The 24602-nt window shown below is 44.7% G+C and overlaps 1 protein-coding gene across 5 annotated transcripts in view; it reads left to right on the plus strand.

Moving 5' to 3' along the window:
- Positions 1-8313, plus strand: part of Rnf144b (ring finger protein 144B) — a 160263-nt gene extending 151950 nt beyond the window's left edge. For all 5 annotated transcript variants that reach the window (XM_076859253.1, XM_076859255.1, XM_076859254.1 and 2 more), the window contains 3 exons: positions 9-153; positions 3300-3389; positions 4548-8313. In XM_076859253.1, the coding sequence (XP_076715368.1) occupies positions 9-153; positions 3300-3389; positions 4548-4688 (376 nt within the window). In that variant the 3' untranslated portion in view covers positions 4689-8313. The remainder of the gene's footprint in view (positions 1-8; positions 154-3299; positions 3390-4547) is intronic.
- Positions 8314-24602: the final 16289 nt, after the last annotated feature.

A 24602-nucleotide genomic window follows, 5' to 3' on the forward strand; every position in this document is an offset into this window, starting at 1 on the left:
GTTTCTAGGGCCCTCTTTGGGACAGATGCAGAAGCCCCCATTAAGCAGTGCCCAGTGTGCCGGGTTTATATCGAACGCAACGAAGGCTGTGCCCAGATGATGTGTAAGAACTGCAAACACACGTTTTGCTGGTACTGTCTGCAGAACCTGGACGTAAGTTTCCATCTGAAGAGGCCCATCGCGTGGTCTTCCCTGCACTGTATCTGCGCCACAGCCTCTGTCCACAGCTGCTCCTTTAAAAGGTTGAATGTTGAGCCTATATTGTCCTGAAAAAGGTTTTTATTTTTCTTAATGAGACTTCATAAGCCTGCCACATTGTTTTTCTTCTTCTTCCTTTTTTTTTTTTTTTTTTTTTTTGGCTGTGCTGGGGATCAAACCCAGGCCCTTGTGCATGCTAGACAGGCACTCCACCTTTGAGCTTACCGGCCACTCCCCTACTACCTGAGATTACTGTAAACCCTTTCTTTAGCTACTGTAGTTTTTTTTTTAAAAAAAGCTCCTGTTTTAGTGGCATTTCTTTCTTGCTTTCTGACCATTTTCTCACTCTAGCTTGTGGGGGCCTATTAGTTGTATTAGTTTTGTGGCTCAGGACAACACAAGTGCATTATTTTGTATTTCTGTACATAAGAAGTCCAACTCAGATCTTACTGGGTTATAATCAAGGTTGCAGAGGAGAATCGTTTCCTTTCCCTTTCTACCTTCTAGAGGATGCCTACATTGCAAGGCTGATGGTCCCCTTTCTCCATCTTCAAAGCCAGTAACAGCACATCTCCCTGCTCCTTATTCCATAGTTGCTGTGCCCTCTGACCACAGCGGGACGATTCTTTGCCTTTAAAGACCTATGTGATTAGATTGGGCTCATTTGTATTATTCTGGATCATCTCCTCCACCTCAAGGTCCTTGATTCAATCATACTTGCTAAGGCCTGTTAGCCATTTACAATAACATATTCGCAGATTCTGTGGCTTAGGCTATGGGTGTCTTTGGGGACACTTGTTCTGTCTACTGTAATTAGATTATTTTCCTCTGTTTGAATTCAAGGAAAACAAGAGTCCAGATCAGTGGCACCTCTTAACTAGCTCTTGTTCAGCGACGCGGCAGCAGTATTGGTTGTGTTTTGTCCCTGTTCCTTTCTGGATCTGGGGACTTGCCTCGTCACGGTTTCCTCTTGCCATTCATGTGGCCTGTCTTCTCAGCTCCAGCTGCAGTGCCTTCAGCCTTGTGCCAAGGTGCCTGGTCACCTCAAGAGTTGACAGTCTTACTCTGATTCTAGTCTTTTAGAGTTGGGGCAGCACAGAATGTCTGTAGATTTTCCCTCCGTGGGCAGTTTGGACCCGTAAGACCAAGTCAGTACAAGCCTGCGTCATGGCTGGGTGGCCATTCTTTTCTCAGCTCTCGGTTTTGTTACTTGGTTTGCTTTAATTCAACAGGCAATTTCTCTCTGTGAGTGAGAGTGCAAGTAAGAGGCCGCAGTGTGTGGGTGTTTAGCCACAGTGTGGCTGGGTTCAGTCCCCGGGCGGCTGGGCCCAGGAGATTCTCTTCAGGAGTCAAGACTCTCAGGAACTAAATGTGTGCTCCGGATCTCTGTCCTGAGGCCGAGAGACGCTGTGGGATGGCGTGGAGAACACCGTGTTCAGTCACGATGCCGCTGGTCCTCGAGATGAAACGGGACAGATGTTAAATGGCTGAGCACACAGATTTTAAATGTTGAAACATCTTTTTTGCCTCTGTGTTCTGAGATCCATTTGCTCTGTTTTGGCCCAAGGCATTGGCTTGTCAATAACCGTGTTTTCTCCAGGCCACTCTTCTGGGTCACATGATGGTGTTGATGTCTGTGTGTGTGAAAGTTGAGAGGCTGGGGCCAGGAGAGGGGGCACTGAGTCTGTCTGCCTCAGAGATTTTGAGTGAACTGGGCAGGCACTGAGTTTGTTCCTGCCTTGACCTTCATACCTGCAGTTTCAGAGGCTGAAATGTTCTTTTTTTCCGAGGGTGAGGGGGTATTGCTCCAGGGATTGAACTCAGGGGCATTGACCACTGAGCCACCTTCCCAGCCCTACTTTGTATTTTATTTAGAAACAGAGTCTCACAGAGCTGCTTAGTGCCTCGCTGCTGCTGAGGCTGGCTTTGAACTCACGCTCCTCCTGACTCAGCCTTTCCAGCTGCTGAGATTGCAGGCGTTTGGCACCGCGCCCAGATGAAATGATAACAGTCTGCTTGGGAATCCTGTTCCCATGGGTGGCCTCAGAGACTCCCCTCTTTGGTTATCTCTCCTCTATTCTGGGGCTTGAACTTCCTTTCTCTACTCCTTCCATGTCCACCCATGCCACCCTGCACCATGTCAAACCAGCCTTTTCTCTAGCCTGTCCTCTGCTTCTCTCCAGCCTGGTCACCCCTTGCTGCTGGTCTGTACTCACCCCCAGGCAGGGCAGTGTGCTCACATTGTCGTGCCCACACCCTGATTGGGTTCTTTCCAGGGTTTTGAGTGACTTCTTCTTGGTAGAGCCCAGTGGAGACTTCAGCCCTTTCCTAGACTGCACATCCAAAACCTAGGCTGCCTCTGCTGCAGCTACCATCCCCACTGGCTCCCTCCTCCTCTTCTGGCTGTGTCCTGTTCTCTTCCAGGCTCTTCCTTGATCCATTATTAAGGGTGTGATCAGCAGCATCTTGCTCTCAGCGGTGCTCTCCCTGGGCACGCTCATTCACGTCCGTGATTCCTTCCACCCCATGGACTCGGATGCCCAGGTCCCCCGCCCATGCCAGATCTCTGGACTGAGCTGCCCTTTGGACAGTACTGCCCGGATGTCCCCTCTGTCTACAAGTTCAGCATCACCTGCAAACCATGATCGTCATCCTTCCCCCGAAGCATCTCTGCGTCGTCAGATTTCATGTCTTCTTCACCCCTTCTCTGTGGCTGTGTCTCTGCTGCCCCCGCTAGTTGAAACCTTTCTCTGTCTGGCATTCTCCAGGGCATTTCCCTCTCCTGGTTTGGGGCAGCGTCCTTTGAGCTGCCTCATTCCTGGCCCTTCCATTCCATCTCCACCTCCGCTAATGCTCTCGATGACCTTCCCAAGGTCATTGACCAAGTCATCCCACTTTTTTTGTGGAACCAATCAAGAGTCTCATGGACTACGATCTCTTTTCACTGGGTGATTTATAAAACTACCTGGATGAGTGAAAGATGGCAGGCTTGGAGTTCCTAGAGGAGGGTCTTCATGTCACCCGGTGACTGGTGTGGTTTATGTCCTCCTCTCTCTCAATTTGAACTGCGTGTTCCTGAAACCTCTCCCTTTGTTTTCCAGAATGACATTTTCCTCAGACACTACGACAAAGGACCATGCAGGAATAAGCTGGGCCACTCGAGAGCCTCAGTGATGTGGAACCGCACACAGGTAGTCTGACCGTGAAAGGATGTGACAGAAACCAGGCTGGTGAAGGCTTAGGGGGCCGGCCTCTTTGTCCCCTACGCTATTCCTTCCTTACCCATGCTGGCCTGGGAGGGGCTGGGTGTTCTGGGGCAGGGAGAGGCCATAGGTGGGGGCAGCTGCCTGAGGATAATTCATGAGCCAAACAGGCTCCGGGAGGACACGTGAAGGGGCCGAGGCACCAGAGAGCCACACAGTCCCAGAGCCCTGCGGAATGCGGGTGGATGTTCTGGAACATGGGAGAGGTCTTTCCTAAGACCCCGTGAGGCACATTAGGCCACGCTCTAAAGTCGTGCTCGCCCTGCTAGGACCGAGGTCCTTCTGTGCAGGCCACCGTGTGTTCAGTGGAGGTTCCAAGGGAGCCATGGTTTTTTTTTTTTTTCATAGTTTTTATATTTATCAAAGCCTTTGCTCCTTTTGTGGAGTTGATGCTAACATCCTGCTGATCATTATTAACTCCACTATGAGACCATTGAGGAAACTCAGGTACAGAACAAGCTGATGCCTATAGTTCCCAGTTCTGTTGAGCTTGCAGTAAAATCTGGTTAGCACTCAAGGGTTTGTCCTCACCCTGGACTTAGTCCATTTTATCTTTTTAGTTTATGTCCAGCTCAGACCATTGCTGAACACTGGCTGAAGTTCCCATAAATGTAACTATCTCTTGTGCCTGAGATGATGTCTTAGTCTTTCGGGCTACTGTAACAAATGTTCATAGGCTGGGTGACTTAAACAGCAAAAATTTACTTCTCACAGTTTTGGAGTCTGGGAAGTCTAAGCTCTGGGTGCCAACATGGTCAGATTCTGGTGAGGGATCTCTTCCTGACTCACAGATGGCCACATTCTTGCCATGTCCTCACGTGACACACACAGAGAGGGAGATAAGAAGAAGCAAGTTCTGTGGTCTCTCTTCTTCTAAGGACACTAATCCCATCATGAGAGTTCCACCTCATTGACACCCAGAAGCCCCATCACCAAGTATTATCACCCTGGGGATTAGAGTATCAATGTGCAAATTTGGAGTTGCGGGGGACACAAGCTTTCAGTCCATAGGAAATGGTGCAGTTGGAATAATTACACACGTAAGAAAACTTAAGTGCTGACATCAGCTTTCTTTTAAACTTCCAGGTGGTGGGAATTCTGGTGGGATTGGGCATCATCGCCTTGGTGACATCACCATTGTTACTTCTGGCCTCCCCATGCATAATCTGCTGTGTCTGCAAGTCCTGTCGGGGCAAGAAGAAAAAGCACGACCCGTCTACAACCTAAGAAGATCTCTGCGTGCACGTGCCACAAACGTCTGGGTTACATGAGACAGCACAGCGCTAAAGCCCCACTTAGTGATCTTGCCTCCTTCCCCTTGCCAAACTTTGGAAGTGCCTCTGCGTCCAGACTTGAACTTGCCTTCCAGCCTCGGCATCAGAAGAGGCCGAGTCAGTCCTGGGTGCAAGTGTTCCAGTGTAACCAGAGCTGCCGCCGCCGCCCCAGGCTGTGCCCGCGGAGCATGTGGGGAGCGTTGGGGTTGCTCGGGGGGGAACTAACAAACCATTTTATCATCTGGACGATCCCACTGGACTGTTCATCTTCTAGCCAAATCCAAGGAGGCTGAGCGAACGTTTAATATAATAAACGTGTTGTCGCGGTTGGCAGCATTCATGCTAACTGAGAAGAAGAGTCTGCTCTGTTTGATTTGAGCACCATGAGAAATGGGGAAACCCGCTGTAGGAGGGGAAGGCTAAGACTTACTGCGTGTGAGAAATTCTCCTAAGAGCTACAAAGCAGGCTGCTTATCTGAGCAGCTGATAGTTGTGCCTCTGCCCGTTACTGGGTGTGCTGTTCCCAACGTTCCCACAGTGACTTGGCAGAAACACAATGGGTTTCTCTTCGTGTGATCTCAGCTTCAAGCAGTGGAGACTGCTGTGCAGAGGGAGTTGGCCCTTCCCAGTGAAAGGGTTGCAGCCCGAAAAACAACACGGTCTAATTTAGTGTCTCTCCTTTGGCAAATGTTACTTTTCTGAGGTGACCAGCTTGTCTCTCACAGCCAGTAGCTGTGGTCTGAGGGATTGGTTCATATGAAATAGGGGTAGAGTGGTAGAGGCTCAGAACATTCATCACAGAGGACAAGGTCCTTCCCTGGGCTCTGTGCTCACACACCCAACAGACCTGGGCTTGGGTCTAAAAGTACACGACAGAGTCCAGATGTCCACCTAGAAGCCCTGTGGCTTGCAGCCTATCTGGAATTTCTACCCACTGGGCACACATTATATGCTCGATAGTAGAAATAAATATTTCTCTAAAAGCCATTCTCTTGTCCTAGAATTAAAATGGCTCATTATCCATCAACCTAAAGAATTTTTTCTCAGTATATATGTAGATGTGGGTTGCAAGTTCATGACTTACCCAAGGGGATAGACCCAGAAAGATGACTCTTTTAACACAGTACTCAGTGCAAATCATACCATGTCTATAAAAACATGAATTGATAACCAAGAGATTTACCTATTTTCCAACGATTCAGAGCAGCTCTCTTCTCTGAATAATTTAGTATTTCTCTATCTGCAGCTGTTAAGACATCTGAATACTTTCTGTGTGTACAAGGCACCGATAAGACAACAACAAGATATGTAAGAAACAAAATGGGAACCGCTGTTATATATCTTAAAGAGATTTAAATCACCTCATTGTGACTTACTTTTCCCATTACACCATTAGTCAGACTTGCATAAATGGGCCATGAAAGACAAAAACATTCTCTCTAGTGACAGGATTATATTATTGCCATCAGCAGCGCAGCCTGGTGGCTCACAAGAGCTATGCTAAATGTTAACTGAGACCTCTCCCCAAAGCCAGGGATGCCACACTGGGAAAAATCAGGGCCCGTCAGATTTTCTGAGGTAACTAGATTATTAAATTGCTGCTATCCTGGACCCCTGATTAAAGTTGATGCTTTTTCTATGTGACGGAATGTATCCTAAGTGGGGATGTGTACATTTAAGGAATTTTAAGTCACACATACATATTGATATCTGATATACATAGAGCACATTCATGGGTCATGTCCTTTTTTATTAGTGTATACTAATTATACAGAATAGTGGGTTCCGTTGTGTCATGTTTGCATATGCATTAACATAGTTTGATCATTTGTCTTGTACTTTTTCATTTATAGTTTGAACTCTGGGAAAACTTTTGAATGGCAGCCACCCCAAATAATTTTTAATCATTAATCAGAAATTTCTCAATAGTAAGTGACTTTGAATCTTTTAATACTTCAGGAAAAAAAAAAAAACTCCATCAGTGTATCTCATGTTGGTATAAATATAAATGTACATATATTTGAATAGTTATTTGCTTTGTCTTACACATAGACTACTTCCTCATTATAGGCAAAGGGCATTCGTAACTGCTCAGGGGATCATAGGAACCCAACTGAAACTGGATTTTTGTACCAAGGATGACAGTGTGGCAATGCACACCTCTGTTAGTAACCTCTCTGAGCTTGATTCACAGAGATTCTCCAAACGGGCAGATTTCAAGTAACCCGAGTGCTGTGTTCTTATGAATTTGTAGAAAAGGTAGAAGAAAATGTCTATGCTATTTCCTTGGCAAAATTAAAGGGATTTGTCTTCTCACAGACATTTTATAACAGAATTAGCTACATTTTTTTTTTTTCCCTTTGCCAGGGCTAGGGAAGGGGGGGTGGGGGGTGTTTGTTAAACTGATTTTAAATAAATGGATTTAATATTTTTTAATGTTGTAAAGTGCCTGAAAAAAAATGGTGACTGAAAATGCGTGTGAGTCGTCAGAATCCACAGGAACAGGTGGGTAGTTTGAACCCACCTGTGTCTCTGGTGCGACCAAGGGCACAGAGCAAGCCAAGCCAGAGACCTCGTTTACTCAGGAGAGAGCTGATGGCCTTGGTATGGGAGGCTGATGCTTTCCTGTTCAGGTAACAGGCCAGAGACAGAGTATATACAGCTTGTCCCCTTCTTCTTTCAGCTCTGTCTTACGTACCCTGGTGATTCTGTTTTAGGAAAAACTCCTGCAACTACATAAGACTGTTTGGATGTTGTGACAAAGATCTCCTTGTGTTTGGAGTAGTGCAGTCCATTTGAAATAGAATTCAAAAATCCTCCACCAAATTGCAATCTGGTGTAATAAGCCACCATCCAGAAATGCCACCAGCTATTACAACACACCATCTAGCTGTTTTGCCCCTTCTAGGAATTTTTTTTCATGTTATTGGGTAGGGAGGAGGAAGAAAGCTGACTGAAAGTCAGTGTTAGAATCTTAGGCATCCTATTTGTTCATGCCCCGGGTATTTGCTTTGGACTTGAAATCTGTACTTTGCAAGCAGCCTTTGAAAAACAAATAATTCACAGTGTGAGTTTTCTTGGAGCCTGCATCACACAAATCTTATCTATCCAGGTTTGAAAATCTACGTGTGTTTATTTCAATGTAAATCGCTGGGAACCCTACGTTTTCTCTGAAAATTATTCAGAATCTAAATATGTATTTCCTTATCCTTCCCTACTCAGTGCTCCTGAATGATCTCTCTTTCTGTTCATGAATAGATGCCTTTATGTGCGTAGAATCCGCGTCTGTGTGCAGCTTTAAGGACAACTTCAGAAATGCCTTAGGTGACTGACATTTGATAAAAGCCGCCAGAATTGATACCTCTAGGCTGTTATATCTCCTGTCGATTCAAGACCCAGAAAGTTTGTTATGGGCTTTAAAAATTGTATTCTATTTTTCCAATTCTTTGGGAGGAAAATAACTGTTTTAGTTTCTCTGACCCCAATAAATGTGAGCAGGAAATCAAGTGTGTTAACCTGTGTTGTGCTGGATGATTCTAGACGTTCAGTTTTATCCTCTGAGAACCAACCAAATCACTGTCAAACCTAGGATCCGAATTTGCAAGAAGTTCCAGAATGTGCAGCCCCATCCACGGAAATGAGTCTCGCCACTTTGCTGCTTAAAAGAAAGGGAGGCGAGTGTAATGGCTTCACTTGTTGCAGACCTTCTTATTTGGGGAGGGAAGGGGTCCCACACTTCTAGTGCACAGGAATCGATCATTATTTAGAAATTCAAAATAAAATGCTGCCTGGTGTCAAAGTCACTGGTCTTACGAATAAACTAGGGTTGGACTAAGGTTAAGATGAGTTCCATCCTTCCAAAAGCCTGTCAGAAGCCTGTGTTTCCTTGTTAAGCGTTTTAAAGGAAGGACTTGCATGAGTGTGGGAGGGCCACTTCCCTGGGATCAGTATTCAAGGCAGACCTGGTCTTGGGTTGAGTGCCAGAAGCTGGGGAACAGCCAGAACTTGTGTTTCTCTCAAACTGAAAGCTCACTGTGCTGGAGTTATTGCCTTTTCATCGGATAGAAGAGTGCCCTAAAAGGGTACCTGAGCTCAAGGGTCTACAGTTGACTCATAATTCAGATTTCATTGTCATTGTTTTGGAGAAATCAATAAGATCGTATAAAAAACACTTTTGAGTTATGGTTTCTTAATTTTCTTAATCATCTCCTAGAATGTCAACAGTATTTCATTTTCAAAGCGTGCTTACTGTTTGCCGAGCCTGAATTTGCATTCCCAAAGAAATATTGAATGAACTATTTTATATAGCAGTGATTTTAATCAATGCCCTAACCAGCAGACTCATTGCGATGTAAATTATGAATCTAGTGAAGCTGGAGGAGAATTATAATTAGGTTTTTCTGTAATTCAATTATTTTAATTTGTTAGATAATAAATCTGTTTTTTCTTTAGACCCTAAAGATTATATCCAACTCTACAGCATGAGAAAGAAATGCATCTCTTCAAATAATTTGTAAATAGCAATTATAATGTTTTATTTATATATTTTTGTATAAACTATTTAAAGAATTTTTGAGAATAATCCTGTCAGATAATGAAGCATACGTTAGATCCATTGCACAGAGAAAGCGATGGTTCAGGGTTAACGTTTTGCCAAGGGTCATACTGCTGATGGGGGGCAGCCAGAAGAGCAGAGGACCCCTAGAAAGCACTTCATTGCCCATCACCTATATCAGTAATGTCAAGCCTGTCTCCACACACAGGTCTGTGAGTTCTGAGGGAATGAACTCCCCCCTCAATTATCTGCCCCAATGGAGGTATAGGTAGGAATCCTTTCTATTTCACATCATCATTGAGAGTGTGTGCTTCGGGGTGTGTGACAGTATGCCAGGGCAGACAGGACCCCCTGAGGACAACCCCCATCACCCCTGGGGCTCAGCTAGGGGATGAGGATGATTCACTGGAGAAATCACAAGGCCCTGCGCGCCTGACTGCCCAATATCAGAAGCACAACAGCCGGGGAATCTGTGTACTTCAGAAGGCAACGTGCCCATCTTTTCCCAGTGAAGTGTGTTCCCACGGCGCCTTTTGATGTTTCCAGTCCAGACTCAAAGCCATTGTCGACCAGGTCCAAAGCCTGTCTTAGTAACTTCTCCATTTGGACTCAAACATGTATTTGTGGCCTATCATTAAATAAATCAACGGGCTGTTTTGAAAGCTAGAGATGGGGCTCTGGATAATGAACTTGCTGGATGCATTTAGGATGTGTGTGAACAAGCTGTGCTTTGAATTCCATTTTCTGCCTTTGTGACTCTCAATTTTATCAGGATCCCATTTATTTTCTTTTGTCTTTTTCGAGTGCTAAAGCCAGAATCCAGGCTTTTGATGAGGAGGAAATCAGCCTCATATTAGACATTTATCTTGTACTTCTTAATGACGTGGCATGATTTGAGGTGGTGTATTTCCTCTTGGGGCTGAGTGGACAGGTGGTTAACATTAATACTATTGGACATGTTAGAATAAAATGGACAGATGGGTTTTCTTCCCCCATGCCCCTTCCTGGTACTGAGGATCGAACCCAGGGCCTGGTGCAGGTATCTAATTTTGGTTTTCTGGAAGTAAATGATGAGACTTCTGACTCTGGATTAGCCAGTGCTTACATTTTGAACCCAGGCCAATATGTTTAACTAAAAAAGCAAATAAATTTAAAAATCCACACACAGTCCTGCCTTGTGTACCCTGAGTTCCACTGGTCCTAGGACTTCAGCACCACAGCGACACGTGAACAGGTGTTGGGAGAGGGCTGGCAAATCTGGCGTCACCCCAGGTACAGAACAAGGTGCAGGGTTGTCTTCTGACCTCCCTGTCCTCTGCCACTCCAGGTGATGCACAGTTGGAAGCAGATGCCCGGACTTGCAGTGGGCTGGTTTCTGATCCAGGCCTGCCTCTGGTCTTGGCGGGGGTGCGGTCCAGTCATTCTGCATAGTGAGATTTCATCCCTCCTTCAGGTCAAGTCCGGAAGTTGGGATGAAATCCCGAGTGTCAAAGTGTGTCCAAGTGTTTGTTAGGGAGATGAGAGGAGCGGGAGCCATTGTGTCGTGTGGATGTGTGGCTGCCAGTGTGGCGAGTTTCCAGCCAGTGTCCCCAAAGGAGATGAGAGGTGGAAACTGGAGGCTTGAAATACTGTTCAAGCTTAAGAATGTTCGTGGAGGGAGGTACAACACCCTCAAGTAAATGTTTTGTCTTTGTAGTTTAAAAAAATTCCTTTATGTCACTTTTTCACAAAGAAATATTTCACAAAATAAAGCTCTCTAATTTTATGCTTGATTAAAATGAAGCAGATATGTGGAAAAAAATATAGAATTGGTATCAACACAATGATCTTTGGAGGGAAAGTTTATTTGTTGTGAAAGCTTGCATTTACACAATGCCTCGTGCCGTGCAAAGTGCTTTCAAACATGTCCCCTTTTGCTCTTCCCTTACTCTAGAAGGTAGATATTTATATACCTGCCCCTGCCCCTGCCCCTGCCCCTAATTCACAGATGGGAGAGGAGACTCAGGGCTTAGGTGACGTGGCACAAGGTCATAGAGCAGGTCGGTGCCAAAGCTAGAATTTGACCTTACATCTTGCAAAAACCAGTCCAGGACCTCTTAGTATTGTTTAAAAATTTTAAAAAGCAACTTAAAACAGTGCCATTGTTGACTTCAGTTTCTCTAGGTCAGGACTCTGCGGGGTGTAACTGGGTTCTCTGCTGGGAGTCTCCCTGAGTAAGATCCTGGAGTTTAAGATCAAGGTGTTGCCTGGGGCCATGGTCTCTTCAGGGCCTGTGTCCTCTCTCAGCTCACATTTCGAGAATTCAGTTCTTCCTTGTGGCTTCCAAGCGGCCACCCCATCTTCAGGCCCGCCAGGCTCACCAAGTGACTTCCTCTTGTGACACACCCCTGACCTTCATCATTTCACATTTTTAGACAGCTAGGAGAGCACTCTTACTTTTCTTGTTTTCTAAAGGCATTTTAAGAGTTCCCCTGCCCTGTGAAGGCACACAGTTCGCACAGTTGACAGAATCAGCTTGACAATAGTCACAAACTCAGGGAAGAACCTGATGTCCCACAAGGAACTTTTGATATAAAGTCGCTGGAGCAGCCAAGGCATCAGCAGCCCTGGGGAGTCCGCCTCGTCTTTTTGTCTTTAGTGGGACGGATTTTCCCAAATGGATTTAGAAAACCTGGTTGCATCTTTCTAACAAAACTTTAGAAGACTCAGGACTGGTTAGAATCTGGTGCTGGATTCAGGAAGGAAAAGTTCTTTCCGAGGCTGACCCTCCAGGGTGCAGGATGGCCTTTCCACTCAATCCCACCAATAAAGTAGATAGATTTGGGTTAATCAGTCACTGCCTTGGCCCAAAGTCAAGGTCAGCACCTCTTTCCCCCTTGTCTGCCAGGGCAGGAATATAAACTCTGGACAGGTACTTCAGATGTTTTGAGCCAGAAGAGCCATTTTTCTGATTTGAAATAGACAATGCGGGGAATGAAGGGTGAAAACTTCGCTCGTCCTTTGTAGCCTTGGACAATGTATAATTTCTCTTGACTTCAGTTTCTTCATCTAGAAAATTAGGAATTATTATCTAGGTTCAGTACGAATCTAACATTTTGACTAAGATGAACCCCCAAACTCCCCAGTCCCCACTGTGAGCCCCACCATATGCATGCAAGCAGGTGGTAGCACAAGGGAAATTCTCCTTATTAAACAAGGAACTAAATTATGAATAATCCCAGAGGCAGGTGAAATATATTACCAATTTACTTAAAATGAACAAATTCAAAGAATAATGGTTGAACCTCATGGGTTTGTCCACAGCTCATGGGGGCTGAAAAGACCAACAAAAGTTGCTTGGGGAATTTTCAAGATATGTTTCTGCTAGTAACTGTATTAAAAATACCAGACCTCAGTGTTCTCATTTGGAACACATCAAAGACTATTCAGTCTCAGTTGCTTATGACTAATCACCTTTTCTCTATATTTCCAGTATACATTGAATATTCTGGAATTGAATTAAATTTATGGTATATATGTACATGTGTTAATGAATAGCATACACACACACACACACACACACACATATATATAATATAGGTACAAAATGTGTGTATGTACAAGAGTATGTGTGCATGCCTGTGAATCAGTGGAATGGAGGCTGGTGGATGCATTGGCACATTTATTCAGACACAAAGAAATTTTTATTCAGGCATAAATAAATTTCACATTCAAAAATAGAATACAAAATGAATTTTGGATTTCAAAAACACTGAGTTAAGAAATAAAGAGTTAAGGGGCTGGGACTGTGGCTCAGCGGTAGAGCGCTCCTTTAGCACGGGCGGGACCCGGGTTCAATCCTCAGCACCACATAAAAATAAAGGCATTGTATTGTGTCCATCTACACCTAAAAATTAATATTTTTTAAAAAAAAGAAATAAGAGTTAAATACTAAAAGAATGCTTTTGGAAACATTTTGATTTTTGAATTGACAAGGACTTATTTTTGGATATTGCTTGAAACCTATAATAAGCTGCTCCCAGAGATGAGTGTGCTCACTGGTGACAAAGTGTTCCCACTTAGGCTTTTTAACAGCAGAGTCGTTTTAAGAGTAGTCATACTAGAGGCCCATGCTTCATGTTAATAGCTAATGATACAAATGTTTCATAACCAAACTAGTAAAACCAAGACTTGAAAATCTTCAAGTTTGTTACCCACTTTGATGAAAACAGAAATGTGTATTGATTGCAACTTAAAATGAAAGGATGAGAAAATGGAAATGATTGTGTCTTTTCCTCATTCCTCATGATCTCTAAGGTATTTCCCAAACATTGCCACAAAAATGTCCTCAATGGGAGTAAGAACTTGTATTTATCACCAGAAGGGACAAAAGATGACCCGCAAGCATTGTCCCATGATGGCTCAGGGATAGCTACTGGTTTGACATCTCCCGTCTTAGCTTTCAATTTCATTGTATTTAAAATTCATTTGAAAGTGACAATCTGCTTATTATTTTTATTTCATTTTAAAGATGATATTCTAAGTTACTGAAGTCAAAGCAAATTTTTAAAATGTTTCATCTTCAACCTGGTATCCTCCCAGCCTGGTGCAGCCATGGGTCCACAGCCATGTGTTTGAGAGGCAGAAGGCTATGGCTGGCAGAGAAGGTGCGTCCTCAAGGTGGCCATGCACCTGTTTAGCACACAGAGCACCTTCTTTATAGTCGCAGATGGGTGGCATTTAGCTGCCGAGAGGAGCAGTCAGGTTTGGAGAAAGGACTACTGAGAGGTGAGTGACTGTGTGGGTCCTGCCTGGACAGTGGTGGCACAGACAGGTGAGGGGCATAGATGGAATGAAGAGGAGGGCGGACTTTTCTTTAGGGAGGCAGTACTGCATCAAATCCTTGGACGATTATTAGGACGGCGATCAGCAAGGGCATCATGGTGGAGACATAAGAAGAGGAAGGTGGCTTGTGACTGATGCACATTTAGCTGAAATAAACCAGAACAGAGCACTGTGGGGCGGAGGAGAGTGAGGGATGAAGGAAGAGGCAGTCTTAAGTGCCAGGGTGCTGAGTTGGTGTTTTGTTTTGTTTTTGTAATGGAGATTCATTTAAGGGTTCCCAGCTTGGGAGGTGATATATGAAAGCCACATTTTAGCAGGTTGATCTGATAGCAGTGGGTCAGCTAAGTGGTAAGGGGGAAGACTGCCAGTAGCGTGGCCAGTTAAGGTACTACTGCACAAGTCCAGGCATCTTTTAATGGGGACTTCATCCAGAGGACAAGTGTCTACAGAGGAGTGTCCACAGGAAATGAAAAAGAAAAAAAAAAAAAAAAAAAAGGAAAAGAAAAGAAAAATTTTATATAAGACAAAACCACAAACCAATAGCATTTCCCATTTGGGTAATTCTATCATCCACAGAAGTTCTGCATTAAGAAGTTTTCCGTGATATTGTTTTCTTCCTCGAGCACTCGACTATGTCATTGAATCCTAAAACCTCCACCCAATAGCTGTCCATCTTCATCCAAGCCCAGCTTAGAATGGGTTTTGATAAGATGAGGCTTACTCATAGGACTCACCCTGAAACCATTTTTAGAACAAAGCAGGGAATAAATAAAATTGCTCACAGGACATGATGAAGGAGCAGCCGAGAGAATAAGACCTGAGTGGGAGACGGATTTGTACTTGGTTTTGTGATTTCAGTTAATTATGGAGGCAGGGGACGGAGGAGAGGTTCTTATATTAATGAACTCATTTGTGTTCAAGAAATGGTTTCAACCCAACTACTTTCTCCTCTTCTGGGAAGAACCAGGGGCACTGAAGTATAGAACTAGCTGCACAAAGACGGGACATGGAGCCGAGTTCTGAAAATGGCCCTTGTTGTTTTCACTGACTTGAAAAGGAATTCCCTGGGACAATACGTGAGGTGTGTCTTTCCTCTGAGCCGCCATGCTGTCCGCTCGGATGATGAACTGGTGCCGTCTGACATTATGAACTCCCATCTTGGGCGGGAGGACTGAAGCTGGCACGATCCTGAGCTCATTGGTGACGAGGCCATCCTTAGTAGAATATTCTTTTGCCCTGGCCCAGGGAACCCATTTGTGTATCTGACGGGGTAGCTGATGGAGCCCTGCGTGACAGGACCAAGGGCAAGAGCCTAGGAACACTGCATCCCGCCCAGAATGGCCTTGGTTAATCAATACCATCAGGAGGGAGGGGGGAAAAAGAAAAAAAAAGAAAAAGAAGCTAGCTTAAGATCAGAAACCAACATGGCCTTCGCACTCACCAACTCTAGGAGGAGAGCTCAGCCCCTGGAGTCGGTTCAGGTCAGTTGATGCTTAAGAAGGAGAAGCCCCTCCTGGGCAAGTGTGGCACTACCTCTTTTCTCCGCAGATGTTGGTATCTGCAAATGTACCTCTACCAATTCCATCAATGCATCTGCTGTACTGAGAGTTCCAACATGTCAAGAGCTGAATCCTGTGGAGAACTCTTTTACAATGAAAAACAATCCCACATCTCAAAAGGAGGCTTTTTGGGGGGAGGGTACAAGATATTGAACTCAGGGGCACTCGACCACTGAGCCACATCCCCAGCCCTCCTTTGTATTTTATTTAGAGACAGGGTCTCACTGAGTTGCTTGCTAAGCACCTTGATGCCTGGCTTTGAACCCGTGATCCTCCTGTCTCAGCCTCCCGGGCTGCTGGGATTACAGACGTGTGCCACTGTGTTCTGCCAAAAAGAGGTTCTTATCTGGTTTCCTGTAAGTTATTTTTTAATAGCCAGATATGTGCTTATTTCTTGGCCTTTTCAAACAATGAGCTTTTGAAATGATTTTTGTTTTCTAATTCATTAATTTGAAATTAATCTTTATTAAGTTTTTTCCTTCTGCTTTTTACAGTTTTTTAAAAATTGCTCCCTCCCCACCCCCCCACCCGGATTGTATGGATCACTTATTTTCATTATTCCTCATTTAATTATAAAAGCATTTAAAGCCGGGCACAGTGGCACACGCCTGTAATCCTAGTGGCTTGAGAGGCTGAGACAGGAGGACTGTGAGTTCAAAGTCAGCCTCAGCAACCGTGAAGCACTAAGCAGCTCAGTGAGACCCTGAGGACTGGGATGTGGCTCAGTGGTTGAGGGCCCCTAAATTCAATCCCTGGAACCAAAAATAAATGAATAAATAAATAAAAGCATTTAAAACTATAACATCTCCTTCCAATATAACTGTGTTAGCCTCCTGTAAATTTTAATAAATAATGTCATTGCTGTATTTTCTACAAAATAGGAAATCATTGTATTCGTGTCTATTTTTACTCAATAATAGTTTTGGTTACACAAGCTTTGGTTTCCAAGCATATTTTTTTTTCTTTAAAAATATGACAGATTTCAAAGTTTATTTGTTTTTGCCTTGGGGTCACATTGCTTGTATAAGCTTTACTTTTGGGAATTTACTGAAAACTTATTCGTAGAGAAAAACAGAAAATATTTCATAAGTATTTTCTCTGAGGGGTAAATGTTGCTTATTAAAGCTAATTCTATTCTATCTTTGTGTATTACTTTATCTGCATGGAAAGAAGGTATTTTTTTCTTAGAAAGTTGTTTATCTACCCCTATGCTCCCCATTTTATCAATTTCTCTGAATTTCTAGTATCTCATATTATGTGGTTTAAAGTTATTTTAATCAAAATAAGATCTACATTATAACATGTTGTTAATATATTCTTTTAGTATGAATTTGGATGATAAAGTAGAATTACCCAATAGAATTGATAAGCAAGGTTTTCTTTCTTTTTAAGGGTCCAAATTTCTTCAGAGAAAATGCTCACTAGACTCAAACGAGAGCTTGTGCGTGACCTCTCCGCTCTGTCTTTGAGGCTCAGGAAACCCACTTTATCGTTTGGGCTCTGAGTTCATCTGGCGGTTCCTCTGTAGGTCTAAATAGCACGCAGGTACCACCTTCTTGATGGGGAAGCTCATTTTGGTATCAGCACAGTATCACTTGATTGGCAGCCGTTAGTCCTATGAACTGAGCTCCCCCTGCAGTCCCTCCCCTGCCCTCCTCTCCTCCTCCCAATGATGTCCCCTCATTCCTTACGTTTCCTTTCTGGTCTCTTCATGGATTATAGAAGACGTATCCCTTGACTCCCCCAAACATAGCTGTTAGCATCCCTGTCCTTCCTTCTACCTCCTGTCCCATCCTTTCCTCATTTTAGTTCATAAAACTATCAGTTAATCATACTTTTGTAAGGGTCCGGCGAACGTCGGAGGAAGAGACCACCAAGTGACCAACTCATGCAATAGCAAAAGGGGCTTATTGAGGATCCAATCCAGTGCGCTGGGGCTCCGTGCTCACTCAAGTAGGGAGAGCAGCCCAGAGCCCAGAGCTGAGGTTAAGCAGTGCTTAAGTACACTTTTTGAGGAGGGTGGGGGCTTTGCATACATCAGAACAAATCATCATGAGGCGCGGGAAAATTGAACAACAACTCTGAGACATGATTAGCACATTCATTGGCGGGAACAGGTCAGGCAGGGGTGATTGGTCATTCCTACAGTGGGGTATACATTCAAACTGATTGGTCTGGGCCCTGAAGTGTGTCCGTGCTGGACTGCACGATTTCTGGGAGGGGGTTGTTTTTAGCTTCTACATGAATTGCAGGTTCCAGGAAAACAGAACTTAATTTCACTTCAGGAAATTGCAACTTAACAGAACTTTAAAAACTTCACAGAACTTGAAACAAATCTTAATCTTATCCTTTACATTTTAACTTAGGCTTTGTAGTTTAAAAACTGTACCCTTTCACTTTGACTTTTTTTTTTTTTTTTTTGCAGAAAAGAACAATAGGGAGTATCAGTGTTTCGTGCGTAGTGAATGCTCATTAAAGGTTTGTGGTTGGTGGTGTTTTGTTATTACCAACAGGGCTGCGAAAATGCTCTGCAGGGCAGTGTAAGAGTGGAGTGATATGATCCCGCATTTGTCCAGCCCCACAGCATGAGGACCATCAAGGAGGAGCTGCGATGTAGACCGTGGACTTTGAATTGTCATAAACGCAGCACTCTGGTGCGCCACGTTGATAACCGTGTTGGCTGTGCACGTGAGAGGGCAGGAGCATTCAGGAAGCCTCTGTGCCTTCCTTTCCGTTGTGGCCAAGAACTCTGTCCCTAGAGCCACGTCCTCCTGACTTGGACCTGCCTGTCACTCTCTTGTGTAAGTTATGCAACCTCCTTGAGCTTTTCCTGTCTGTAAAGTGGGAATTGGCTGCTTCTAATTTCAGCCTCTGGGATGCAGTAATTGCTCATTAAATGTTGTTCTTTTGAAGACCATCAACACATTTCAAGGTACATTATATTTATTTTCTATTTTGTAATATAATTTGACCTTCTGTGCTATCATCATCAGTTGATTGATTCTAATCGTTGAAACCTCTTGTTTTAATCACTCTTGTGATTTCACCATAAGTGGCACTCCCCTCCCCGTGACCTACCCCCCAGATCCTCTGGGTCCTGCCTCCCCCTGTCCCTCTCTGGGCTCCCCGGTTCTCCTGCTCCTGGCCGGGTGGACCTTCCTGGCTCCACACCTTCTTTCCCTCTGCCTGTCCCCTATCTTTGCTGAAGCAATTTCTCAACTAAAATATGTTGGGGCGGGGGGGGGCACATTTTCTGAGTTTTTGCTTGTTTGAGTTTTGGGGGTTTTCTCTCACATTGAATTGAGAGTGTGACCTAGTTTGGAGTTCTAGGTTGTGAGTTACTTTCCTGGGACATCTAAACACTCTGATTTTGTATTTCTCGGTGTCTGGTTGGTTTTCCGGAGATTTCTTTTTCTCTCTTGTCACCTTTCACAGGTACAGCCATGAGTCCCTCCCCTTCAACCGTTTTATTAGCTGGTAAAAATTTCAATTTGAAGGCGTATTTCCTTTTTAGGTCCTGGACAATTTCCTTCTGTTATTCCCCCTTCATGTTCCTTTTCTGAGGCTTTGGTGGAAGCTTGAGCCCTCTGAGTTGACCCTCTTCCTTGTCTCCCGTGTCTTCCAGCTCTGTCCCGACACCTCTTCTGTGGCCTTTCCCGCCCTCTATTGACCTGAGTGTCTAAGTCATCATCCTGTCCTAGTCTCCAAAAGCATCCTCTGATCTCTCTCCTCTCCTCTCCACAACACCCTGTTACAAAAGCCACCTGCAATCTCTCGAAGGATGCCAACTAGAGTTCTTGATTTTTTAAGAAAGCTCTGCACAGGTTCTTTCTTTTGACGTTGCAGGCTTCTCTCAGATGTTGACGTCTTGGGTTGTGGGTTCATTTTTAGGATGAGGGAATTGAACAGTCGGCCGCCCTGGGGACTGGGCTGTTTTCCTTAACCCACAGCTTCTCCTCGAGCTGAGCCACCAGGGAATGGGTCTGCAGCCTCCCAAGGCCATGATTTCCCCTGTAAGGTGACAGTGCTCTTGCTAATTGACCTCGATCTTCCCTTCTCCCGACTTTTTTTTGAAGATTATTTATTTGTTTCCCCCCCCCCCCCTTCAGCTTCTGCGAGGGAAGAGGGGAGGGGAGAGGGCACCTGCCTTCTGTGCCCTTCAGCCAGGCCCCGGCCTCAGGTCCCTGCCTCCCACGCTGTCCCATTAACCCCTGCCATCGCCCCAGTGCCTTTGTACGTGTGTGTGTGCCGTGGCCACTCTGCTCCATGGAACCTGTCCATCAGGGGTTTTATTTCTTCATTTCCATGGCTCTTTCTCTGTGGTGGATCAGCTCTTTGAAAATTCATATCGTATTGCAATATTCATTCCTTGACTTCAGATCATCTATTGATTTCAAAATGTTTGTATAGAATCTATTATTATTATTATTTTTGTACCTAGGGGTGCTTTTCCACCGAGCTACATCCCCAGCCCTTTTTATTTTATAATTTGAGACAAGATCTTGCTAAGTGGCTGAAGCTGGTCTCTGACTTTTAATCCTCCTGCCTTGGCCTCCTGGTGTGGGTCACGGGTCCAGCTCACGTAGAGCTTGTGATATTTCCACTGCAGCATTTTCCTTGAGGATCCCGACACACGTCTGACTTCAGGGTGCTCTTTCTCTGCCTTTGGTACAACAATGGGATTTTGTGGTTTTTCCATTTACAAATCCTAGATTGGGGGTTCCTTGGGGAGCTAATCTAACCTCCCACGGAATCCTTCCACGGCAGCTCTGTCCTCGTTATTTCTCTGGTGCCTGCCTTCTCGGGAAGTGCTGTAGCCATGATCGCCTTCAGGGTCCACAGAGCTGGGGATCTCTGCGGGCTGGCAGTTGGAATTAGTTCCAAACCCCCTGAGTGTCCCAGAACAGAACTCTTCTCAGCGGATGCCTGGCAAAACATTGGTCTCAGACAAACGTCCTGTCTTCAAGGGATTTTTTTTATTTCCTGGCAGGTGGCTCTCGGGTCTTTGGGCTCTATGGGCGTTCTGGTTCTTGATTTGGGGAGGTTGGGCAGGTGAGATGCGTGTGGAGTTACTTTTGGGTTGAAGGCTTCCGTGTGAGGTGGAGGACTCAGTGGCTGAAGATGGAGGCCCAGAATCTGCAGCTCAGAGCTTTACAAAAAGGGCCTTCCTTTTAACAAACAGGGGCCGAGACATTGATGTTTTGAAAGAGGGAGAATGGTAGCCCTTATGAAGAAACAGTGGCAGGCACAAAGAACCATCACTGTCCAGGAGCAACGCAAGAGCCACCAATGGCTGACCAGGAAGGCACATTCTAGAAACCCCAGTCAAGGCTGGAAGCCCCTTAGAAGAGAACTCAGTGTCCATGGAATTCTCCGATAATGGGTACTTACCGGGCAAGAATAGGGATTTCATGAGATCTTTTACAAGTAATATGTCATCTCAATAACTCATGCTTGCTGAGTGCAGGGGTGCACTCCTGTCATCCCAGGTGCTTGGGAGGCTGAGACAGGAGGATGGCGAGTTCAATGCCAGCCTCAGCAACAGCGAGGCACTAAGCAACTCAGTGATACCCTGTCTCTAAATAAAATACATAATAGGACTGGGATGTGGCTCAGCGGTCAAGGGCCCCTGAGTTCAATCTCCGGTACCAAAAAACAAAACAAAACAAAAAACACTCCTGCTTGCCTCAGAACCCTATTTTCCCCATAGCACTGGTACTAATACTGTTGGCCGGTGACGAGTCCTTGCTTCCCCAATGTTGAAGAATAACACCAGAGAAGCACGCCGAGGCAAGGTCAGAGTAGAAATTAGAAGTTTATTAAAGGACAGCAGAAAAAACTTCTCCCGGAGGAAGAAGGGGACCCAAGAGGTGGAATCCGTTGAAGGGTGAATGTGTTCCCCTTTTTATAGTTTTTGGTGATGGAATGTAGGTGGGAAGGGTTGGGACACAGGTGGGCCAAAGAAGTAATCTGGGCATTTCCAAGTCAAGTTTGCTGTTCATTAACATTTCTTTGGGATGGGCTATCTCCAAATCTGTTGGGGGCTGTTTCCTGGGCTTCCTTAACCTTCCAGAGTTGCTCAGCTTTTCTGGAAATTCATTCTCAGCATGGCCTCCATTTTAGATCTCACTCGATATTAGACCCGATTGACCTAACTACACTGACTACCTAACTTTAAATCTGGCTTCATTACTGCTACTAAGGGATAATATTTGGATGTCCACTGTGGACTTTGGCGTTGTCATTTAAAACAATATTGATTTCCATTGCAAGGTATACATTATCATTTTTTATGAGACAACTGAATCTCCCAAAGTTCTGATAACTTGAGGGCAAGTATGGGGCCCAGATTGGAACCTGGGTTGAGGTCTGTGGAGGCAGATATCACAGCTGCCTTTTTCAGCTGGTAATGTGCATAATAGATGTTTAATAAATAAGTGAGTGAATGAATGATTTTCATATTTGAATGCTATCCACTATCTTCTTTTTATTATTTCATGTTAGGATTAGTTAAGGATTTGGGCTGTGGCCTTCCTGGTTCTGTATAGCAGATATTCCAAAGGGGTCTGAGAGTGGGGGGATATTAGGTGAACTGGTCATTCTTAGTGAGCTGGAGGTCCTTGTACTAGTAGGTACTTGGCTATATAGGCTGGCGTAAATTATGTAAAGTAATGGCAGCCCTATCGAGGTAAACTGTATTTGGTTAAGGGTGTTATCCTTTCATTTAACAGGTTTAATAAAGGAATCTTGAACACAGGAAGTAGAGTTCGAAGGGGCTCTATGTGAGGTCCACAGGAAGTGAAAAACCAGCCTCTATCTCAGAGCAAAGCCTGTCCAAGGAAGGGACATCACCTTTGTCCTTGGAAAAACCCACAGAGCACTCCTAAGCACACTCCCACCCTGCTAAGTTGTTTATCTACAAATAACAGGAGAGATCTGCTGCACCAGGTGTCCCTGACTCAGTCCGGGGAAGGTGGGGATCCATAGCAACCCCCTAGCAGCCACCAATCAGCATGAGACAGGGAAATATCTGGGATGCCAGTGGTTTATGGTGGTTGATAACAAGTTGGGAAACCCTGTAGTTCAGCAGGTACACCCCTCTTGGCTCAAACCAATCAGTTCAAATGAATACCCCTTTTGTACTGACCAATCACCTCTACCCAACTTGTTCCCGCCAGTGAAAGTGCTAATCATGTTTTAGAGTTGTTATTTGATTTTCCCGCGGTGTGTGATGATTTGCTAAGGGATGCTATGATGTATGTGAAGTCTCTGCCCTCTCCAAAGAATGTATAAAACTGCTGCAAACCCTGGGCTTGGGGCCTCTCAGCGTCACCAGTTGCTGTGTGCGCGCGGAGGACGGAGCTAGCTCGCAATAAACACCTCTTTGCTGCTTACATCGATCTTGGGTCTCTGGTGGTCTTTGGGGGTCCCGAATTCGAGCATAACAGAAGTCTGTCTATATTAAAAATGCATGCAAAGTTGTATTATGTATGTATTTTTTTTTTCTGGGGAGAAGGTCCATAATTTTTAGGAACCTGTAACACTAAAAAGATTAACAGTGTTCCACAGGAAAACTTATTTACATTTTGGTTCATAACTATTTCTATGTAAAGTTGGAATCAGAAGTATGCTTTTTTTGGTTAATAAAGGGACAAATTTCATTCTCTCCTAAAAATAATGGATTTAAATGTGTTTTCAGGTGCAGTTAACATGTCCAGGCTGAGTCCTGGGACATTTATCTCTTACTAAAAAACCCAAGTCACTCATTGCACGGAAACCCAAAGAGAATATTAATTAATTTCCAATTTACTTGGAGGCAAAATGGAAATAAGTGGTCTCTCTGACTGCCCAACCTGCCAGCTGCCCTGAATGCCTTTTCTTGTTTGTTCATGTTTTGGATCCAAACCAGGTAAATCAGAGTCTTCTAGAGGCTTTCTCCGAACACATTTAGTAAGCATTTACCTGCCTCTGAAAGTCTTCCCAGACCTGCCTGCCCAATTTTGGCAATCAAAGCCCCTGGCTGCTTCCAGTTTGCCTCTGCTTTGATCTGTGCCGTGTATGACACTGTGGTTTTTGGCTTCTCTATAGTAGAGTGCCAATTAGATCCGAATGTGTCAGAGAGGCTCAGAAAAAGTCCCAGTGGCCAAGTTTCCAGTAGTGGCTCCTACTGACAGAGGCCTCTTGCATTCCATTCATTTAGAAATGGAAACCTACTCTCCTCTTTCATCCTGGGCTGGGGAGTTGAGGTAAATGAGAGGAGAAATTCCCCAACACAATCATATCTCTTCTCATCTCAATTTTTGTTTTCTTTTTCACATAGGAGAGACTCTGAGTGTTGGGAGGTTGGATTCTCTGGTTCCAGCTGAGACTTGTGCTCGGTAGAGAAGGAAGAAAGAAAAGAACAGAAAGCCCCATCTGTGGAAAACAGTTCTGTACCTGCCACTGGAGCAGGGGTCCCTCACCTTCTGAATATAGCCCCCATTGCTCTAAGGCTTATTTTTTTTAAAACTGTTTTTTTCTCCCTTATCCCCCTCACCCTCCCTAACAAGATTAGGGAGACAGTGTTATTTTTTTCTTCCCCTAGTTAATTGCTCTGGAACACACCCACCATAGGAAGGAGATGCCTGCTGAGGATCTGGAAGTGAATACCTCCCAAATTAGCAAGTGAATCCTAACACACCACCAGGGTGCCCTGCGGCCCCCTACCAGAGCACACCTGCAATGTAAACCTGGAAGAGTTCCTCTAAACCCCGCCCCCTGACCCTCCAGATGGGGAGAGTCACAGTCCAGTCCCCTGTGTTTCTCCTTTGCTAGCAAAGCAAAAAACCTTCTTTTTCCATTTTCTCAAAAACCGTGTCCTCATTATAAAATTGGCATTGATTGGCATTGGGGACAGGGACCGAGCTTTTGGTTAGACAACTGTGTTAGA

This window comes from Callospermophilus lateralis, chromosome 6 (genome assembly GCF_048772815.1).
Source record: "Callospermophilus lateralis isolate mCalLat2 chromosome 6, mCalLat2.hap1, whole genome shotgun sequence".
Taxonomy (NCBI): Eukaryota; Metazoa; Chordata; class Mammalia; order Rodentia; family Sciuridae; genus Callospermophilus; species Callospermophilus lateralis.